The following is a 23,365-nucleotide window of genomic DNA, read 5'->3' as shown; positions in this document are numbered from 1 at the left end:
TTCAGCTTCCATCCACCTAGCTGACTATCACTCCGAATGGTGGTTTTCATACAGCAATGGAAGAAGTCCTTCCACCAATGTAGGTGGAGTTTACGCTATGGGGTTATGCTGGCGTCATTCCAATGCCAGTATAGTCCCTGTAGCGTAGATAAGGCTTTTGTGCAAGAAGAGCCAATCTGAGGCATCGCCAGAGAAAGAGAGGGGCACGGAGCAAGGGCTGATCTCATCCACAGGAAACTGAACAGTGCTTCTAAAAATAAAAAAAATAAAAAAAATACAGCTTTGCAAAATTCTGCTGGTACTTTTGCATCCTTCCCTCTCTTGATTTAGCAGCAGGATGTCTCATTTGGAAGTGACATACAAGCGGTCAGGACTAACTAGTGAGCTGCTGGTGCCTTTTGCTTTCTCCCTCTCTCATGGAAACCCATTTAAAAAAAAAAAAAAAGCAAAAAAAGGCAGACAAATACACAATGCATATCCTGACAAGTACACAGAGACTAAGAAGCAGGAGCCAAACCAAAAGCTATTCTGGATAAAAATCTGCTACCTAAATGCCAGCTGCTTCAGTGGGGATTGAAGAGATGGGAACTATCAGATGTGATCCAATTATTAAAGAAAAAAGGGTTTACAGTGTCCTTTGGCCTGTCTCATGAAACCCAAGTAGATTGTTGGAGTGGGGGATTTGGATATATCAGAGGCAGACGCCTTCAAACTCCCACCCTCAGGCAATGTCCCAGTTCTGCTTGTCAGACAGACTTGGTCCAAATGCTGTATAGATGAGAGGCGCTACTCATTCAATTACATCCTCACACATATCCCTAGGATGTAGGGAACTACAAATGTCCTATGGGGACATCTACCATTAAGGCTCAAACTAGCTGAAACTCAAGCTGCATGCGAATTATGGATGACCCAGCGCAGTTCAGTTAGGAGATTCCCTACATCATTCTGTAATAGCTAGTCAGACTGCAGATAGCAAAAGGCCACCAACCATTGGTGGGATCTGTGGGGTGGATAAGTACACCCCACTGAAGGGTTGCTATTAACTGACTGTTTCGGTGACCCACTCAAGATTCGCCCAATTTACATGGGCTGGTTAGGCCAAAAAAACACCCACGCAGAAGCAGCCCAGCGATATTTCTTCTGAGGGCAAGAAATTAAACAGGGCCCTTGAGATCACACATGGAATGAGGTAGTGAATTCCCCACCTGAGGCTCAAACTCAAATAGGGCAAATGTCTTTCAGAAAAAGCAACAAAACTTTTGGGTTGAAGTCCATTCACCTCATAAAAGAGAAAGAATTCAAGGAGAACGACAGGATATCCTCTCACTCCGAGAGGATGACAACCACCATCTCTTGTCCCCCCCCCCCCCCCACTCTCTCTCTCTCCAAAGGACCAGTGAGCAACTTAAGAATCACTGTGAAAAGTAAACATTGTGGGAGTGAAGGGGATCAACTAGCCGCTTACTAGGAACACTCACAACCTTATGTACTAGATTGGTAACTTAAGAAGAGTGTGGGCCAACAACCATCAATGAGACGCCACAACACCAGGGCAGATGCTGGTGCCAAGAATGAGTACAGACTTAAAAAACAAAAAAACAGACAACTTAAAAAAATAAACTGAGCTAGAGACCCTACAATACAGACTCTCTGGAGAAATCTGATGTATCTGGGTGCACCCTGAAGGTGCCGAGTGCACATCCTCTGTAAATCAGGCTTCACTCTATATTGTAAGGTCTGAGAAACCAGACAGAAAATAAAAAGCCTCCTTCCATAGCTAGTGCAGATACAGAAGGGAGTATGAATGTCACCTGGACCATTCTAGTTGGAGTATTAAGATAGGACTGAAATTGATGCGAGTTAGCCACCCAAACCCGCATTTGTGCCTCTGAAAAAAGTCTCCCCCCCAAAGTGATGATACTCCCATCATATCAAGCTTGTCTCTGGTCAGGCTACCATACAAGCACCAAAGACCACAACTGAACACTGAGCTACATTACTGAGCCTGCCAAGTGACAGTAATTTGCTTATCACAGTACAAAGTACTTCCCTCATATACACACTGAGCAAGAACTACTGCCAAAATACAGAGATAGCAATGGACAGAGTTAAGAAAGGCCTTGATTCTGCAATAATCTCCATGCAGGTGCACCCACATGGAGCCTATATGGGTAAACCAACATATACGATAATGATAAACTACAGAAGCCATTCAACAGCTAGGACACTGACACACAGCGGTGGGCTTTATAGTAGTTTGGGATAACAAATGCATGACAGATCTATTTTCAATACTGGATAAACTGTACAAGTGTAATCTATGCTTATCCAAGGAGAGAAGTGATTTATCTACATTGAACCATATTGAAAGACAAATGCAATTTGCAAGGAAATCAAATGCAGAGGATAACTACAATTTAAAAGCATAAAGATCTAAAAAATGACAGTACACCATTAATATATAAAATACAATGAAGAGATGGCAGCAGTAACAGGATCTCTAAAACAGATAAAACAGTAATTAAACCAAAAGCAGAATTGAGAAGCCTCCCAGTAAAGAATGAATGGGAATAGAACTTATGTCACAATATAGATATTGAGCATTGGCATAATGAATGTTTTAGCACGAAAACGGATCTGTATTTATGCACTTTTATAAAAGCAAAGCAATACAAGGCACTAATAATATTGACAAAAGAACCCAAAGGAAGAAACTAAGTAGTTCACTAAATACTACATTTAGGTTGGTAAGCTTTTCCACTTGTTATAGGAAAGAATGCACATCTGAGCCAGACATAATGTGTTCAGTCCATGGAGCTTTCCTGATTTATACCAGCTGAGGAACTAGCCCATTAATTATTATTAATCAGAGTATTGGCGTGTGACATGCCCAGGATATCGCTAGACTAATAAATAGCTGTGTCATCCCTGCCCTCTAACCTAGGGTGCCCTTTACAATGCTTGGTTGTTGTTGCCTCCATTTCTGGACTGCTCACAGCCAGCCTCCAGCATGTAAGTCACTCCCAGCTATATCTGTGTGCACTTGTAATCTGCCAATCACACTCAGGCTTTTACCAACCTGAATTACACTGCAGGGTGACTCCAACACACTCCCAGTCCCAGACTTTCCCAAGAAATGTACATCTTGTCCAGGAGATGGCTGTGCAGTACAATAAAGCTCATATAAAATCTGTCATTTTCTTACTAGAAATGATATACACAAAACGTTATCTCAAATGGAGTTTTCCCCAAACACTTCAATTCAAACACACTGGTTTAGATAAAAACAACAAAACAAGTTGATGAACCACAAAGAGATTTTAAGTGAATACAAGTAACAAAGCATAAAAAAAGTCAGAAATGGTTACAAGAAAAATAAAGTGCCTGACTGTGTTAAATTCAAAGCCAAGTTTCTCTCACCACATATTCTCAACAGTCTTACTGGCCAAACTTCTAGGCTCTTCTGTGTAATGGCTGCTTCCTTTGTGGAGTGCAGTGAATAGATGGAGAGAGAGGAGGAGAGAAAGAGCAGGGATACATTTGGGGTGTCTGCCCCTTGTTTTTATAGTCCTGTCCTCCTTTTGAGAAGTATTTCCAGGTGGGAGCATGGTGACAGGCAGACTGTGTGGACAGGAAGCCCATGGTGTTTCTTTGCCTATGCCCCTTTTCCTGCTAAGTGGCTATTTGTTCGCAGGAAACAGCCCATTGATCTTGTTTATGCCTGGCTGAGGCAACATCTTGCCCTTTCTTTCTCTCGGAGGAACTGGTTTGGCCACTCCCCAGACTTAGAATATTAGAGTTGGAAGGGACCTCAGGAGGTCATCTAGTCCAACCCCTGCTCAAAACAGGACTAACCTCAGCTAAATCAACCCAGCCAGGGCTTTGTCAAGATGCAGCTTAAAAACCTCTAAAGATGGAGATTCCACTACCTCCCTAGGTAACCCATTCCAGTGCTTCACCACTCTCCTACTGAAAAACTTTTTCCTAATATCCAACTTAGATCCCCCCCCTGCAACATGAGACCATTGCTCCTTGTTCTGTCATCTGCCACCACTGAGAATAGCCTAGCTCCATCCTCCCTGGAACCCCCTTTCAGGTAGTTAAAGGCTGCTATCAAATCCCCCCTCATTCTTCTCTTCTGCAGAGTAAACTAGCCTAATTCCCTCAGCCTCTCCTCATAAGTCCTGTGCTCCAGCCTCCTAATCATTTTTGTTGCCCCCCACTGGACTCTTTCCAATTTGTCCACATCCTTTCTGTAGTGGGGGAGGGGCCCAAAATTAGACACAATACTCCAAATGTGGTCTCACCAGTGCCAAATAGAGGGGAATAATTGCTTCCTTCTATCTGCTGCCAATGCTCCTACTAATGCAGCCCAATATGCTATTAGCCTTCTTGACAACCAGGGCACACTGCTGACTCATATCCAGCTTCTTATCCACTGTAATCCCCAGGTCCTTTTCTGCAGAACTGCTGCTTAGCCTGTCGGTCCCCAGTCTGTAGCTGTGCATGGGATTCTTCCATCCTAAGTGCAGGACTCTGTACTTGTCCTTGAACCTCATCAGATTTCTTCTGGCCCAATCCTCCAGTTTGTTTAGGTCCTTCTATCCCTACCTTCCAGGGTATCTACCACTCCCCCTAGTTTAGTGTCATCTGCAAACTTGCTGAGGGTGCAATCTACCCAATCCTCCAGATCATTAATGAAGATGTTGAACAAAACTGGCCTCAGGACCAACCCCTGGGGCACTCTGCTTGTTACCAGCTGCCAGCTAGACATCAAGCCATTGATCACTACCCATGAAGCCTGATGATCTAGCCAGCTCTCTAGCCATTTTATAGTCCATTCCTCCAACCCATACTTCTTTAACTTGCTGATAAGAATACTGTGGGAGACTATATCAAAAGCTTTGCTAAAGTCAAGGTTTAGCACGTCCACCGCTTTCCCCACATCCACAGAGCCAGTCACCTCTTCATAAAAGGCAATCAGATTGGTGAGGCATGACCTGCCCTTGGTGAATCCATGTTGACTGTTCCATGATGTACTAACACCATCCAGTGGCATCTTATAACTTTACATACAATGTTGCTACACATTTTATCAGGACAATAATGATCAAACTAAGTTTTCAAATGATACCTTACAAGGCATACTTTGTACAAAGATTACCACAATAGTGTGCAAGGAGTGAATACAGGGGTACAGTGTCACATGGGATAACAATTTGAAGTTCCAACCACCGCCAGTGCCTTATCTGTAGGTGTTGTACGTGCACATAGACTAAGTTCCTCAGACAGCAACTTACAATCAAAGCAGCCAAGACAGAGGAAATACTGATTTCCTCTTCCCACACACGGGGAATCGAGGCCCAGGGAAATGAAGTGACTTGCCCAAAGATCATACAGGAAACTTATAGAAGAGCAGGGCATTAAGAGCCAATCTCTTGACTCCTAGCTTAGTGCCATAACCACAAGACAGTCCTCTCTCCAAGAAACAAATATTGAAAAGCCAGCCACCAGAGCTGCATATAAACTCAGCATAATGGATGAATTACATGTTGATGCTGGACCTTGTATCTCTAAGGTTTGTTTATTTCCAGAGTGTGCAATTCCAACACACTGGCTCAGAGGAACTATACTGAGTTATAATTGTAGAACTATAGTTACTAAACTTCATGAAATCATCTGTGGAAGAGGGAACAAACAAGAACAGAACAGATACGGGAAAGGTACAAACTTTGCCCAAGTTTGATATCTTGAGACCAATAAGATTGAAGCATTTGTATTTATATTGTGGCAGCACTAAAGGCCCCAGTCAGGGATTGGAGTCCCATTCTGCTAGGAGCTGTGCGCGCACGCACACGCACACAAAAGACCATTCCTGTTGCAAAGGGCTTACAACCCAAATAATAACAGAGTGATTTACGCATGGAGAACAGAAATGAAGTTGTTCTATTATAAAATAAATTTTGGATAGCTAAATAACCACCTGGATACATTTGTTTGCAGCAATGCCTAGGGGCTTCAGTAACAGACCAGGACACCCTTCACTAAGCGTTGACCACACACAGAACAAAGAAACAGCTCCTGACCTGAGGAGTTTACACTGTTCTGGGAAACAAACAAACCAAAACAGAACTCATGTTGTTGCTAAGATTGTAACATAAGAACCGATCCAAAATTTGCCTAGGATGTTAATATTTCAACTCTTGCTACTTTTCTTTTTCTTTTTAAAAAACTTGTTAGAGGAAACAGAAGATTTCTAACTATCAAATGCAAAATAGTTAGTTTTTTTTTTTAAATGGAGATGGAAGATGGAGAGTTTTCCCTTCTCGGCTGTCCACAAAAAAGCCAGAAAGGGACAGGATATGAGCTGATCTTTGGACTATGAGGCATTTGCCAAGAGAGAATCCAGTCAGTGCTCGTGGATTAACACACCACTCTAGGCAACTGAGGCAGGCTGAACCACAGAAAGCCAATCTTCAGCAATTCACCCAAGGTTTCAGCTGAGTGGCTCCAGAGTGGAATGCAGAGGGAATGCATTGGGTTTTAAGATGGAAGGACAAAGCCAAGAATCCTAGCTGCTGTTGTTGGCTCTGGTGCACACAGACTTGCTTTGATGTCATGGGCAAGTGCTTTACACCTCGCTGTGCGGCAGTTTATCCACATGTAAATGGGAATCATTCTCACCTGCCTCACAAGGGAGCTTGGAAGCTTGTAGCATGTTTGTAAAGGGATCTGGAAGCTTCTGCAGAAATGTGCTAATATTTATTTAGCACCTATCACATGACTAAAGGAACTCCATAATTTGTTCTCAGATACCTATGGTATCTCTGAAGCATTTTTTTTTTTTTTTTTTGGTTCCCTGTGAGAATGCATTATCTGATACTTGCCTACTGTGTTCTTAGATTATTGTTGTCCTAGGCTGCAAGACTGATCTCCTTTATATGGTCTCCTTTTCCAAGCAGCTCCCTAATATTTCTCCCTGTTGGGTATTATGTGCACAAAAGGGCAAAAAAACAGTGACTGGATTCCTATTCTTTTTCTACAGAGCTACTGCATCAAGTTCGGCCCTCCCCCCCCCAAATGGATACTGTTCAAAGGGAAGTAAGTCACCCTCACATAAGCAGGTTGAAATTTCAAATCACAGTAAGACTTGCACAGGGCTGACCACACTCAGGTTAAAAAAAAAAGAGAGAGAGAGAGAGAGAGAGAGAGAGAGAGAGAAAGGAATGGGCCTATAAATATCTCCTGAGTAAAGGAATTTGGACATGACAGTGAAAGGGCAAGGCTCTCAGGGAGACGTACCAGACAGGAAAAGTCAGCAAACCATAACAGTGTCCGGATGGACATTAGTGAACATCTCCATGGAGGAAAGGTAATTTATGCCAACAAAGTTCACTTGTTATATCAAGATAAACTAGGTCCTATCTCAAATTTAAGTTCTCTCAGCTCTGTATCACTCTGATGGGTTTGAAATGACACTGTAAACAAATTCACAAGGTTATGTCCCAAACTCTCATGCCCTACAGCCCTCACTACTATGGCCTCAATGGTCTCCATTCCACAGTCGTCGCTGTTCTTCACCCAACCATGATTTAAGGGTCTTCTTTATTATAATAGGAAGTCTAACCTCCTCAGTAGCCCATCAGGCTTCGAGAACCATTTCGAAATTATACTTAAATAAAAGTCCTTTAGAAGGACAAAGAAATCTAGACATGGATTGACTGGTGAAGAGACTGTGCTATACAATAGTGGTTTTCAACATGTTATCTGCAGACTCCTGGGGGTACACAGACTATGTTTTAGGGGTCCACAAAAGGCAACTATGACAAAGTTTCAGACCCTAGAAAAGGCATTCCATTTTTCTGATCAATCAAAAGTACGTGAACCCCCACATATAGGTCAAAACCCGGAAATGTTGTCATTATCATAAAAGCTCACAGTTCAGCTCCCTTTCTCACACTACATCAAATGCAATGCTGAGCACATGCAACATTTATAGTTGACTTCTGTTGTCAGTTTTCAGTCTAATATTTCTGTGGTAGGGGTCTGCGGACCACAGGCTGAATTTTCAAAGGGGACCGCACCTCCATTCAAAATTTTTTTTTAGGGGTCCAAAGATGAAAAAATTATTCTATATATATATGCATGCTATATAATGATTCCTCTTCAGGAGTAGAGCTGAGTATTTGCAAACATTTGTCTCAATAGAAACAAGTTTTCTTAAAAGGATGTGTAGATACCTTCCATCTACTTTTTTTTTTTTTTTTTTTTTTTTTAATTCTGCTTTTGCTCAGATTTTAGAACAGTGGTTCTTAACCTTTCCAAACTACTGTACCCCAGAAGCCTGAGTCCCACCCCCATGGGGCTGAGGCATGTAACTTAGTTTCATGGCGCCCCTGTGGCTCTAGGCAATTGCTTTTCTTGCCACCCCCAATACTAGCTCTGCACTTGCGACCCCTCTAAACCCCCAGGTTGAGAAACACTGTTTTAGAATGTCAGGGGATAGGAAAAGCGTAAGTTATGCAAGTGAACATGTATTCAAATGCAAATCCTTGTGCAAAAGTGCATTCACGGCGTATTTGCACGGCCATCCTAAAAGCTCTTTGCAGATTTCACAGCCCTCCTTTCAGGAAGCAGAAACAATAAAGGAAGTTTAGGCGAGACCAAGGGCTGCATATGTAGCGCATTGCAAATACTCGGTGCAGTATCTGCAGTGAACAGCTTGCAAGGACCTATAGGATGAAATGTCTGCAGACACTATTAGTGTCAAGAAAAAAAAAAAAAAAAAAAGTGTGAATAGACTTGATTTTTCCCCCACCCACAAAACACAAAAATGGGATTGGGTGAGCTATTTTCATTATAACCATATGCCACGACTGACGGCTGCTATTTGAGCATCAGGAGGATCTGTCAGAATGACTATAAGAGGGACGGGTCAGGAGTTTTAGGTGGAACCTGTAATCACCAATCCCACAATATTTAACTAGCTTGGAAAACAGTTTAATATTCTTCCCTATTATACTGGCATTTTCCTTTAAACCTCATACTTCAGAGTTCAGCATAAATCCCAACTATTAAAGACCAGGATGAGACCAAATGTGAGGAGAGATTATCCCACCTTTGCCTACTGCAAAACTCTCACACCTTCCTCTGATGCATGTTCCGCTGGCCTCTGGCTTGAGATGGTCAGAACCAAGGACCATCTAATCCATGTTCTAAGTATGGCAATTCCTATGGAAGTCCCCTATTCTCCCATGCATTTAGATAGGAGTTGCATTCCTTAGGTCTCACACCTGCTTTATAGAGTCGCTCTGCTAGGAAGTATCAGTATAATTAAGACCTATCACTGAGTCATAAAAAGTCACACCGGACAGATAGTGGAACAATGATCAGCATTCCCAGAGTCTGCTTTAAAGTGTCATTGAACAGTATTTTAATAAGCATTTATTTAACTAGGGGAATATAATTGTGGTTACTTTTAAACAACAAAACAATACTTGGCACTTATATAGCATCTTTCATCCCAGGGTCAAGTCACTTTACAAAATATTACACAAATCTTAACACTGAGGTAGATAAGTGTTTCAGAAAAGTAACTTTACGCACATAGGTCACATGACTTCCCTAGACTCTCAGTGATTCAGTGGCAGAGGCAGGAGCAGAGATCCATTCTCCTGTTCTAGCCGCTAAACGGCATTCTCTATCCATAACCATGTTCACTAGAGACAGGCCCCAGAAACTGAATTCAGAACTGGATGCTAAGACCAAATTTCAGGGGTACCTGGAACTGGGTTTTGGTTTGAGTGGTTTACAAGGATCATCTGCTATGGGAAGTTCCTTCTTCCTGCCCTTCCTCTCAGAAATGAGCATTAAATGATTGCACATTCAAATACATAGGCCAGTATATCTGAGTGTGCAGTTGTTCAAATATACACACCTGCAGCTATTGACACATGATCACACCAAACCTTTTCATTAGGGTGACCAGAGAGCAAGTGTGAAAAATCAGGACAGGGACTGGGGGGGGGGGGAATAGGTGCCCATATAAGAAAAAGCCCTGAATATCAGGACTCTCCCTATAAAAATCAGGAAATCTGGTCACCCTACCTGAAGATGTCTGCAGTGCACTGTGGAATTTCTCAGGGAGACTGAACATAGGCATAGTTTAAACCATAGTTTCTCAACTTGTGGTACGCATACCCCTGGGGGTATGCCAGACACAGGCAGGGGGTACCCTGGGAAAAACAGAGTGAAGGGGAGGCGGGTGGCAGCTGCCGACTTCTGGGGAAGCTGGGCGGCAGCAGCCCACTTCCCACCTGGTCCCAGCTGGGAGGCAGGCGGCAGCCACTAGCTTTTGGGGGAGGCGAGCAGCAGACCTCCGCTTCCTGCCGGGTCCTAGCTCCCAGGCGGGAGCCCGGTGGCAGCCTCCTGTATCTCATGAGCTGGGCTTGCAGCTGGATGGCTGCCACCTGTGCCCCGGCTCCGAGCCGAGGGACAGCCTCCTGCGCCCCGGCTTGAAGACGGGCCGCAGCCGCCTGCCCACATCCCTGGGTCCCAGTTGGCGTGGAAGCCTCCTCTGCCCCAGCTCCGATTGGGTGGCAGTTACCCACCTCCCAGACTGGCAGCCAGGCGGCAGCTGCCTACAACTTGTCCAGGTGGCAGTCCCACTTCCTGGCTCAAAGCCCAGTGCCCAGAAAAATTGTCAATTTCACTGCTGTAGCTGAGCAGTGAACTTGACAATTATAACAGCCCCAGATTTTACCAGTTACCCTCTTTTTGTGTGTGTGTGTGTGTGTGTGTGTGTGTGTTTGTGTTTCTCTCTCCCACCCCTCCTTCCCTGTCTCTCTCTCACCCCTTCCTCTCACATTTATGGCAAAAACTGGCACGGCGCTTTATATTCCCCAGCATTGGCATGCCACTGAAAGCCTCCTAATTTTGGCCAAGATCACCTCTAGCCCAGGTACATAGGTTGTGCACCCCTGGTGTAAAGGCGGTAACCCTACCCACACTAGCTCTGACATATCACAGCCTTATATAGTCAGCCCTTCTTCCAACACGTGGCTCACATTAGTCTGTAAATATAAAATCCTGTGGAAAATTCAGTGTTGGGATACTTATTAAGATTTTCAGAAGCTAAGGGGTACTTGCTACTTAAAAGGTTGAGAAACACTGGTTTAAACATCCATATTTGGGGAGGGAGGGGCAGCTTCAGTCACCAAGGGGGCAGCATGGAGGGGCCAAATTCCACACCTGTCTGAGGCTTGCAGTTTTGGAGGGGCAACACCTCCCGCAACCTCCCAAGCTACGCTCATGACAGACAATCCTGTCAAGCTGCCTTCAGTACTGCAACTAAGCCAATTTCAACCAAGCTATTTCCAACAAGTGCATGCACAGCACTGCAACCTGAGCAGAGTTCAAGCTGTTTTGCGTGATCTATGGAGCCATTTCAAAATGGCACCACTGTCATACAGACACATTAAAATTGCTTAATAGTGGTTAACCTTGTGTCCATAAACATGAAGTTGAAACATAGGCCCCGATATACTTTCTACCTTCCTCCTTCTTCACATCAAACCACAAGGCCCTAAAGCTATCCTAACTGTGACTGATGCCACCATGACAAGAACAGGACCAGAGCTCGCTAATGAACCCAACATAGTATTAACATAGCTCCCTCTGCACTAAAACCTCAGAGCATTTTAGAGCCCATTTCAACTGTAAATTCCTTGCGGCAAAAGATTACAGCCAATATTTTCAAAAAACACCTAAAGGATTAAGACACACAACCCCCATTAATCTGTGGGGTAATCATTCATCTAAATCCCCTAGACTGCTTTACAAAAAAAAAAAAAAAAAAAAAAAAAAAAACAAAACAAAAAAAACCCAAATATTCAGCATGTGCCTTTCTGAATGAACCCAAGACTATTCCCATTGAAGCCTAGGGGAACAAAACCCACCATTATGTCTGTAGAGAGACAAGGAGGGTGAGGTAATATCTTTAATTGGACCAACTTCTGCCGGAGAGAAAGAGAAGCTCAGGAACTTACAAAGAGCTCTTCTTCTGGTCAAGATATTACCCTCCTTGCCTCTCTAATATTCTGAGACCAAAGTGGCTACAACAATAGTGTATACATTATGCCCGTACTCCATCAGCACACAAATAAAATAGTATTCCTCTGACTTTTAAACCAGTTCCTCTTCTGCTTTCCTCATCTGACATGGTTCATGTTTCTTGTTTGAAAGGAAGGGCATGAGGGTAGACAGGCAACTTGTTATGGGAAGTTCACTTCACTTTGTTGGGGAAGAGAGAGGGGTGTTTGTTTTAAACTAGATCCCTTCCATGCCAGGTTTCTCATTTTACCTTGAGTTCTCTAAAACAGGAATAAATAAGGAACCTAAGCCATGTCTCTGAAGGGGAACTGGCCAAAGGAAAGGGGAAAGTCCAGAAACATCCAAGGAAACAAAATAAAAAAATCCCTAAGGTATTAGAAACAAGAATCTGAAGTGCCACTAACCCAAGACAGAGAAGCGATCTTTCATACAATACATTCACTATGCCTGCCTCTACCCCTTCCCATCAGCCCCTAAAGATATCATGTATACCCATAACAAGCAAGAGAAAATATCTATCTGCTGTGTGGAAAATGGAATTAAAAGGGAACTCTGTTATGCCTTCTAATTAGGACACTTCCCTAGTAATGCAATCAGTGTGCGCTCTAGACCTGGAAGGCTGCCACAGGCTGCATTAGCTACGAAGTTGGGTGATCCTTTCCAGAACAAGTCAATTTCTTCTTGGCTATGTTTAATTATATTTATATTATTAATGTATAATATTATATTTAATTATATTTAAAGGAGCTATCTGGCTTTCTGCAGTCACTTCTTAGTGTGAGTTCTGGATGAAAGCAGCACAGCTCTGGACTCTGCTTTCAATTCAGCTCAAGTAGTACAGAAGCTGAAATCCAATTGACTGCTCAAGATTCTAGACAGAAGGTGATGAAGGGGCAGGAGAAGGAGTGGATCAATCTAAAGTGAAGGGCCTCGTCAAAACAATCCATGACTGAACTAATTTAAAAAACAAACAACCCCCCCCCCCCCCCCCCCCCCCCCCCCCCCCCCCCCCCCCCCCCCCCCCCCCCCCCCCCCCCCCCCCCCCCCCCCCCCCCCCCCCCCCCCCCCCCCAAGAACTAAAACTACCCTATCTACAAGTAAAACAAAGATCAGTTCAGTGAACCTGGTACCAGTAATCCCCATCCTGAGATACAAGGATGGATTCTTTCAAAAAGCCTATTTGAATGAGCATTACCAGCTGTGTAGTTTCACATTTTAGGGACAGGTTTTCAGAAGAGCTGAGCTGCTCTGCAAAACTTGCCATTCACAGTGGAAAAAGCACACACACAGAGTGCTTTAGAAACTCCTGCCCCCATTGCAAGTGCTGAGCCCTTGACAACCTGGCCCCTAGTGACCTAATGAGACACAATCTAACCACAGCCAATATCAGCCTCTCTTGATATCCAGACATTTCTTTGCACTTCTGGAATACCTGTTGTCACGCTGGTTAGATGGGGGGGGCATTTAGTATATAGTTTAACATCGTTATGTCAAAATCGTAATAATTCCTGTAAGACATGCCATGTCAGGTACTGTCAGAAAGGCTGTAATGTGCTAAGTAAAATGATAATACTTATGTTCATGTGTTATATATGTAATGGAAGTTATGGACATATTTGATGTATCTGTGTTTCAAAAACTGTGCTGTAGAAGATACACCCCAGACAGGATGGCGGCAGAACAATGGCCCGCTTGATGGCCCATCGAAACTTTCACAGATGCAAGGGGCCCGAGAAAGGAACTACTGACATACCTGAGGAGTCACCAGGACTTGCTCATGTGACTCTGAACTCCATTTTGGTGCCTGTAAAATTCCACAAGACAGCATGGCCAGGGCCAGGGGGTATATAAAGCGGTGGCCTGGGAAACCATTTTGTCTTTTGTTCCTGTTCAGCTACAGACACATACCTGCCTCTGGATCAATTCACTTGCAACTGAACCGAAGGACTAAGACCCATTCAGATACTGGATGTATACCAGAGGAACTTTACAAGTCTATAAACTCCACAATTCTCCCAGAAACTTGATGTTTAGGGACTTTCTATTATCTGTATGTATCTGATTTGCTTTGACCCTTTAACATTTCTCTTATGGTTTTCTCTCTTTCTACAATAAACTTTTAGTTTTAGTTACTAAAGGATTGCCTAGAAGCGTGGTATTTTGGGTAAGATCCAAACGTATATTGATCTGGTACTGTGGCTGATCCCTTGGGGTCAGAGGTGAAAGAGTTAAGAGTCTAAAAGAAATAAAATAGTTGTAGTAATAGAAAAGGAATTCATGGTTCCAATATTAGGAAATTAGTTTAGGACAACAATGGGTAAACCCTCTGCTAAAGAAAGGGAGTCTGTCTTTCTTTCGCCCTCTGATAAAGAAAGGGAGTTTTTCTCTCACCCTCTGCTGAAGGAAGAAGCACTTATCTAGTCATAAATTCTGGCTTCAGGAATTTCACCAGAGAGGGGTAAAAGGGAGGGAAAGTTTTCTTATCTGATAAGTGAAAGAATGTCAGCTTGAAGAAAACCATAAGAGAGCAAGAGGTAAAGTTAGTAGGCGCATGCTTAGAAAGGTAATAGAATATTATCGCACACCCTGCATAGAAAATTAGTTCATTAGCATGAACATGGATCTATATATGTTGTATGTGGAAGAAAATGTATGTAATAGGCGGTTGCAAAAGTTGTAAACTTTTTATTACCCAGCCAATGGGGAAATAAGGGAGTTATTTTCTCGGCCGGGATAGGGAATATAAACTGTTAAACAAAGAAAGGGGGTGCGCTCCTTACAGAATAGATTTTTGTTCTGGAGTTGTGCCCAGCTTTGCAAACCTGTTATAAAAATAAAACGTAGTTTTTTTGTTACTCTTTACCTGTATCCGATGTTCTTTATTAAACCCTTTTAGTCAAAGTTATTATTTACAGAGGGAACCTTTTTAAGTAAAGAGCATAGAGTTTAAACAACTGGTCTCTTTACTGGACCTAGTGGCTGATTGGGAGCCAGAGTCTGAAATGCAGTAGAGGGGGCTGTGTGTAATTGTGTACTGGCTTCTTGATAACTAGTGCGAGAAATCAGAAGTGCAGTTTGTGGCTGGTTGGGAAGCCTAACTTCAGTGTCACCCACCAGTGCTGGGAGAATCTGCTCTCTTTACAGCCTGCCCTGACCTTGGCATTTTCAGGTAACTGCCCTAGGCACGAAAGGGTAACATCTGTCTTCAGAGGATATCAAAAGCACCTCACTACTTTCCTATAGTGAAATGGAGGCAGAGGTTAGGCAACTTCCCAAGGTCACACAGCAAGTCCATAGCAGAGCCAAGAACAGAACATTGATCTCCCAATTCCCAGTCCTATGCTTCAACGTGTAGGCAATGCATTCAATTTGCTATCCTTGGCTTCATCTGCTGTGGCAACAACGGAAGTCAATCCAACTGAGGCGACCACCACTGAGAAAGGATTCCTGTCCAATTTCAGCCCTTATGAGTGCAGATGCAATTCTATCAATTTCAGTGGCACTATATTTGCTTTTGTCTGTGTTAAATCTGTCTGAAACTGCTGCAGATTTAAGACGCACCTGGGAAAGTCAGCCATGTTACCAGAAAAACCAGTACATGCAAGCATCAGCTGGTGAGAATGTCCCATCTCACACCAAGAGTTTGAAGGGTTTAAAGCTTTTTTTTTTTTTTTTTAAATATAAAAGGAGCTGCAGATTCTAAAATCCTTTCTGCAGCAGAGAGAGAAATGAACATGCTAAGACACTTATCCCTTCCAAAACATGTATCCCCATAAGAAATCACATGTATGATACATACAAACAATACATGTTTGCAGTGCTGTAGCCATGTTGGTCCCGGCATATGAGACACACAAGCTGGGTGAGAAAATATCTTTTATTGGATCATTTCTGTTGGTGAAAGAAAGAGACAAGCTTTCTGTGCTCCACAAAGCTCTTCTTCCGTCTCAGAGAGGTCTGAAAGCTAATGCCAAAGTGGAACTTATGTGTTAACGCCTTATCCTTAGCAATGTTGCAAGAAACCATTCAAAACGAAGTGCACAATTAACACCTCTGCAATTATAGGACAAAGGAGAGTTAGTTAGTGGATTGCTGTAAGGAGACATAAAACTAGTATCTCTAATGAGCTCATGATTTTTGGCGTGTAGCAAAGTTATGAGTTAGGCTCATCTTTTTGAAGGTGTTGGTCAGGTTTTCTTTGAGGACAAGGACTGAGAGATCAGATGTAAAGTGATCGTTTTGTGAAGTGTGCACCCACTGAGCTCAACCAACGTCTGTTGGTCCAGAAACAGATAATCTCACCCACCTTGGTACAACTATAAATGGTATATAGCCACTTGACTGTGCGCACATGGCATACACCATGCATGTACAAATTAAGACTATCGTTTATAGTACCTGTCCACCGTAATTAGGAAGACTTGCACTATGCCAAACCTGTTAGCCTATTCTACCAGACAGCTAGCTGGCCTGGTATCCTCTACATGAGGATTAAAGTTTAGGGACATAAAAATAAGAAAAAAGGAAGGAGAAGGAGACATTTTTGGTATCACACACTCTGGTAAATCAACAGAAAGGGAGGGGGCCTCCTTCCACTTTCTCAGCATAGTGGCCTTGAATGTACTTGCAACTGAAGAAACATTAAAGGGGGGGAAAAGGGGAAGATACCAGAGTTTTTTTCTTTTGTTTGGTGAATGCAGTTAGAGCTTAAACCACTTCCTTTCTTCTTAAGCCTCAGAACAAGCTTCTCTTTAACATGAAATGAAAGTGCAGAGTTTTGCCAAACTTTTTGTTCTCCCTCACACTTTTGTGCCAACACTCGACTCAGTGCAAATAAGCCAGTGAGTCTGGGGAGCTGGGAAAGGGCAAGAACATAGTGGCTCTGCATACTAACAAGCTAGTCTGGTGCCAGCCCTCAGTGAGAATCCTGGTGCCGCCCACAGCCTAACAGATTCTTAAAACCACAATACATGTCAGGCTAGATTTTTAAGGGCTCAACACTCACGGCTGGAGCTGGATTTTCAAGAGCGCGCAGCATGTTGGGTGCTGAGCACGTCTGACAATCTGGCCCCAATTATAGATACTAAAGTCTTTGAAAATCTAGCCCTTATGGTCATTGAGAGCAGAAACCCTCAAGGAGGCAGTACCTTCGGCTGAGTTGTGAAACGTCATATACAAAATTTAAAAGGACTCCTTACATTAAAACATGGCTAACTGTCTCCATCCTAGGCTCAGATTTCAACTGGTAATTAAAGATTTCCCACTAACCCCATAACATCATACCTGAGTGTTCTAATAAAGCACAGCTGTGAAAGCCACAAGATACCATTTGTCACTCACCCCTAATGGTATGCCTATATGGGGGTGAGGGGAGAGGAGAGGCGGCAAAAAACCACACACTACTGGCAGTAAGTCTCAGGGCCTGGGTTAACTGGAGTTAACCAAGTCCAAGCCTGAACATCTACGCAGCTATTTTTAGCCTCATAAGCCTTTATCAATTGACTGGGGCTCAGACTTGCTCCTATTGTTTTGTTGTGTGGCTGTGTAGAGATACCGGAAGAAGCCTTCCAGTTTCTGAGCCTCTAAGCAAGTGTCCTTTGGGATAAGATTGTTTCTAGCGGATAAAATCTTGATAACATGGTGGATCACTAGAGGAAACAGACATGGCTGATGCACAAATCCCCACCATTACAGGCTAGTCATGGAAAGATACCAGCCAAACCCTTCAGAATGATGGGCAGGAATAGTACCTTCAGCCTGACCTGGAACAGGGATGGCAGAGATGGATGGGTACGTAGCAGTGCCGAAGAAGTCTATCATCTGCACTGGATTAGAAACAGCTCATATGATGAAGCTTCTGCCACCCATGAGGCCCACATGCTGTTGCTGTCATCGTTCCACTAAGGAAGAATTACAATTTTACAAGGGACTTTTTGGAGCCCTTCATGCCAATCCTCAAGTCAGCCAGATGACTTGCCATTGCATGTTGCTGGCACTTGTGCAGATACATTTGCTCTGCCTCTTTAAACACAAGAGTGTTCTCTTCATGGCTGAGATTACAACACTGAGACTAGACATCCCATATGTCAGACAGAGATATCACTGCCCCTCATGACCACATTTGATAGTTTGAACATTGTATTATTCATGGGACAAATAAGATGGATTTCTATTTCTTCTCTTAAGAAGCCTTCCTCCCTTTTACTCACGGCCCATGTTTTCAGGAGTGACTAGGAGCTCTCAAGCTAGGCATCTAAAAATTACTAGCCACTTCTGAAAACATAGGCCATGACTTTCAATAGTAGGTACAAAATGACTCCATTAAATGGCCCTCCTAGTGAGCTTAGAGCAGAGGTTCTCAACCAGGGGTACATGTGCCTCTGGGGGTACTCAGAGGTCTTTCAGGGGGTACATCAACTCATCTAAATCAGTGTTCCTCAACCTGGGGGTTGCAGCCCCCAGTGGGGTCACAGGATGGATGGGGGGGGGGGGGGTCACAAGTGCAGAGCCAGCATTAGGGGATGGTAGGCAGGGCAACTGCCCCGGGGCCCCATGCCACAGGGGGCCCCACAAAGCTAAGTTACATGCTTCAGCCCCACTGCCGGGGACTCAGGCTTCAGAGACAGCTCACAAGTAAAAATCAGGTTTATATCACACTGAAATGTAAGTACAATATTTATATTCAAATCAATTTATTTTATATTTATATGGTAAAAATAAGCAAGCAGTTTCTCAGTACTAGTGTGCTGTGACACTTTTGTATTTTTATGTCTGATTTTGTAAGCAAGTAGTTTTTAAGTAAGGTGAAACTTGAGGGTACGCAAGACAAATCAGACTCCTGAACGGGGTACAATAGTCTGGAAAGGTTGAGAACCACTGGCTTGGAGCACAACTCCAGCTCTACCAGTCCTTGACATTCTCCTTCTCCTAGTGTCAAGTAGCAATGGGTCTCTTGGGGGGGGGAGGAGAGAAGCATAACGGGAGTTCTGTTCCTCTCCTGGTAGAAGCTAGAAAGGATTTCTTCATTAAGGACATTTTCTTTGAGTTACCATCATAAATACAAAAATGCTCCCAAGCAAGGAAGTAACAGCAGAACACAGAACGGGGAAAAGAGAGAAAGGACAGTGCACTTGCCTCAGAGACAAACAACATTGCAACAGCCAGGATAATAGTCACTTCCTACAAGAGAGAGACATAGGTGGACAGGAACAGGCAAACTTGCTCTGCACTGCCTGTATGGGAACTGCACATATACACTTCCTGCTAAATCCTATTGTGGCCACAAAGTACCACTCCCCACTCCTCAAAAAAAGACAGGAAACTAGGACAAAAAGGAAAGAGTGTCTCTGGATGAACTAGATAGCTGGGAAGGAACAAAGAGAAAGATTGTTCAGTGACCCTAAAATAAGGTGCTTAGATGGAGATGCTACAGTTTTCTACCATCTGCTTGTTATTTCGAGGGAGAAGATGGTGGTGGTAACGAGCATGTTAGAAATACCGTGCAGAGTTCATTCTTTAAACGTGAATGCACACCATGGATGAACCCAGCAGTTCTCAGTTCTGATCATGTTTTCACAGGGAGATATTATTGCACTGGAGAAGGTGCAGCGCAGAAGGATGGTTTTGGTTTAAATTTATGCTAAGCTGGATTCAAGGGTGACCAGACAGGAGTACTGAATACAAGGGGAAGGATAACAGAGGGCAGGCATGAGGTCCAAAAACTTCAGCAACCAAGAGTTCGGGGTTCCATTCCTAGTTTGACAGCTGACGCCCTGGAGTGTCACTTTGCCGGTTTGTTAAACAGCTCTAATACTAATGGCTAGATAGGTTGTGAGGTTTCAATCAATGCATGCTTGTAAATGCTCGAGATCTTCCGAGGAAAGATGCTCACAGAGAACTCACAGTACTGTAAATTGAGACCACATCTACACTATAGACTTCTGCTAGCACACTTGCCGTCAGCAGCATGGTAAGGTATGATCCCTGACAGACATAGCTATGCCAGTAGAAGCCCCTACTGCAGGTGCAGTTATATCAGCAAAACTGTGCTTTTACTGGTATAGTTTATTTTGTGCAGGAGGGTAGGGAATAAATTATAGATAGAAGTACAGCTGGGCCGGTGTAGCTGCATGCACACACTGGGAGTGCTTGACAGTGTAGCTATACCAGACAAGTACTCCTAGCGTAGACAAGGCCTGAGTTAAAAGTGCTGACTGCTCAGTGAGATGAGGAGAATGAGAGCCCAGGAAAGCAAATAAGTAGGAAATCCCCAGGAAACAGAATCAGGTATTGGGTGAGGAGGTATCTCCCATTTGTGTCACCAGCAAATCAGTAAAGAAGCACATTGTTAGATAATCATTTTTCACGAGCTTGGGCGGGATGGGGGTTCAGTCATGTAAATGGATTCTCTGTAGTCAATGCATTCAGGTCCAAGATATATGTTGCAAAATAGTCTCTTCATCAGACATCACCCTCACTAAACTCCCCATTTCACAGTTAAGAGCACTGCTCTTTCGAGCTTAGCAGCAGAACCAGGGATGACAACTTAGGGCTAGTTTACACTTAAAACTTCGTGGCACAGCTCTATCGGTATAGCTGTGCCGCTGTAAGAGCGCTTGTGTAGCTGCGTTATGTCAGCTAGGTAGAGCTCTCCTGCCGATTTAATAAAACCACCTAAATGAGTGGCGGTAGCTATGATGTTGGCAGGAGATCTTTCTCACGCCTACATAACGCTGTCCACACAGGTGCTTATGCTGACAAAATTTGTTTTTTCACACCCCCGAGTGACAAAATTTTGCCAGCATAAGTGCTAATGTAGACAAGGCCCTAGAATGCCATGAAAATGGAAAGGAGTTCAAGGCAGCATGGAGGGCAGCCTCTCTGCTACCCCATCTGAAATTCATCTCTGAGATGGTGCTACTCAGTGCAATGTATGCTGTCAACTCCCCTTAAAAGTAGGGTGAAGACTGACATGGCCTTCGGGTGTTCTCAACTGCCAACAAAACACAAACTCTAACAAAAGCAGGCCAGGGAGATGGTGTTCAACTACTACTCTGTTCTGTAAAAAGCTGCAAGAACCACACATCATCCGAGACAGGGCTGGCCAAACTAGCTCCATGGCAGGGAGGAAAAGGTGTGAGAAACAAGCAGCCAGATAGAACAAAGGGGCACAGCCCTGCACCCACAAACCCCCCAATCGCCCAGGGGGACTCATAAATGGGAGAAACACACTGACCTTATTACAGGCACGCTGGGGGGGGGGGGAAGCTAGCCTACTGCAACCTAATGCTAAAAATCAAAGCAGCTGTATATTTGTGCAACTCTTCATTGCAGGCAGCTGCTGGCAGACAGACTGTCTCGCTACAGGGGAAGATTTGCTTCTTAAACTGAACGGAAACACCAGTGTCGGAGCGGCGCAGACAGGAAGCCCAGTTTCCACAGAAAGCAACTGAAAACCAAATCTCGTCTCAACTTCCCAGCGGTGGAAACTCCAGCCCAGATTGCCCAGCTTCGGGGCGTGGTGCCTGCAAAATTCTCCGCGCAAGGAGGGAGGATGAGCCGAGGGGAGAAGAGGTGGGGGGAAAAAAAAAAAAAAACACAAAAACACAAAAACAAACGAGGCACTTCGCCCATCTTCTTTCAAGCGGCCCATTTGTCTAGTTGATCTCCGAGGCAAGGAGGTTTGATTGCTCCCAGCGGCTCGCCCCCATGCTTAACCCCACAGCAACAGATCGTGCCCGAGTCATTGCCGCAGGCTGGGAAAACCCAACACTGCACCGCCCGCTCCGCACGGACGCCCCGTTCAGAAGTCAGGGGGAAGCAGGACCAAATAATAAAAATCAAAGACATACTTTAACAAACAAACCAATCCCGTTTCACCCGTTTCCTCCCCCTGTACTATTTGTGTTTTTTTTCAGCGCCAACTTCGCTGGGCGTATTCGAAAATCTGGCATCAAAATTCATGGCAAAGATAAAAACCTGTTCATAGACGAGGGTTTGGGTTTTTTTTTTTATTTTATTTTCCACTTAAAGAAAATGAGAGCGGGGGCAATACGTCAGAGTCTAGTTTCCCCCCAGAACCACAGTTTCGGTCATTCTCCAGTTCCGATCTGGTTTAGAAACCCCGGAAAATCCAGCCCAGCCATTTCCCGCCGGCCAATAGCTCGACCTCGGATTATATAAGCACAGGCCGGACTAGGCAGCCCACAGGCATAACCCCTCCCCAGCCAGCAGATAAACAGGGATCCTCAGGGGCTCCCTAGCATTTTTCAAATCAGTGGACAGGTGGTTTAACAACTTTGGAAAGCGTCTGCACATTTTAACCCTGTATCAACGGAATCCTTCATCATTTAAAAGCCATTAAAAGCCACTCAAGATGTACGGGGCTTTAAAAAAAAAAAAAAGCCCAACTCTTAGAAATGGTCTGCCAGCAGGGGAAGAGCAGCTCCCCGCCTGGGTTTGCACAGCAGGTCGCTGCTCGGGCCGTTACCCTCTTTCAATGCAACAACCATTTCCCCCTGCTAAACCTCATAGTCCTTCCAAACCAAACGGTCTTCTGCTCCCGCCTCTCTCGCAGCTGTTACATGGAAAAGAGGAGGCGGTCTGCTCCGCTCCCTCTTGGCCTCAGGAAAAGGAAAGCAAAGTCTCAGCTCCATTTGCAGCCTGCTGCATTGTTTTGGTAGGAGGAATCTCTCTCCAGCGAGGAGGAGGAACGACCACACAACCATCATCACCATCCCCTATATTAAATTATACACAAATCCGCACTGTCACCCACGTGAGAGAAGAGAAAAGCAAAAAAAGCAGACTCACCCAAAAGATAAAATTAAAGACAAAAAGCAGGTATTTGATGCACTTGGTACAGCCTTCTACTCCCATTGCTGCAGATTGCTGTCGCCTATTAAATCAGAGTGTGCGAAGGAGCCGCAGAAATAGCACTCTCTAGTTTCCTTTGGGGCTTCAGCTGACTGGATAGAAGCTGCTGCTAGGCTGCTTCTTTTCTATATCTCCTCCCTCATTCATTACAGACACCCACCCACTCTGACTGGCGCCTAGCCAGGATCCGCCCACTCAGTCACAGGTCATTTTACAGAGGCTACCGCCTCCTGTGGGTAGCTAGCCCAAACTTCCCACTGCCTTTTAAACCATTTCTGATCAATTTCACATAAACAGGCAGAAATAATACTTGACAGGGCTACAGCCCTGAACGTGCTCAAGCGAGTCCGCAGATATTAAGGGATCAGATTGATGC

The 23,365-nt window shown here is 44.1% G+C and overlaps 1 protein-coding gene across 1 annotated transcript in view; it reads right to left on the bottom strand.

Moving 5' to 3' along the window:
• The window catches only part of CD81 (CD81 molecule), a 73,684-nt gene extending 50,534 nt beyond the window's left edge, over positions 1-23,150 (bottom strand). Inside the window, exon 1 of the mRNA XM_067540604.1 lies at positions 22,927-23,150. Coding sequence (XP_067396705.1) covers positions 22,927-22,992 — 66 coding nt within the window. The 5' untranslated portion in view covers positions 22,993-23,150. The remainder of the gene's footprint in view (positions 1-22,926) is intronic.
• Positions 23,151-23,365: the final 215 nt, after the last annotated feature.

The sequence above is a fragment of the Emydura macquarii genome, unplaced genomic scaffold (assembly GCF_026122565.2).
Source record: "Emydura macquarii macquarii isolate MOO-44397 ecotype Brisbane River unplaced genomic scaffold, CSIRO-AGI_Emac_v2 contig_587, whole genome shotgun sequence".
NCBI lineage: Eukaryota > Metazoa > Chordata > Testudines > Chelidae > Emydura > Emydura macquarii.
This window is presented reverse-complemented; position numbering and strand designations above follow the sequence as displayed.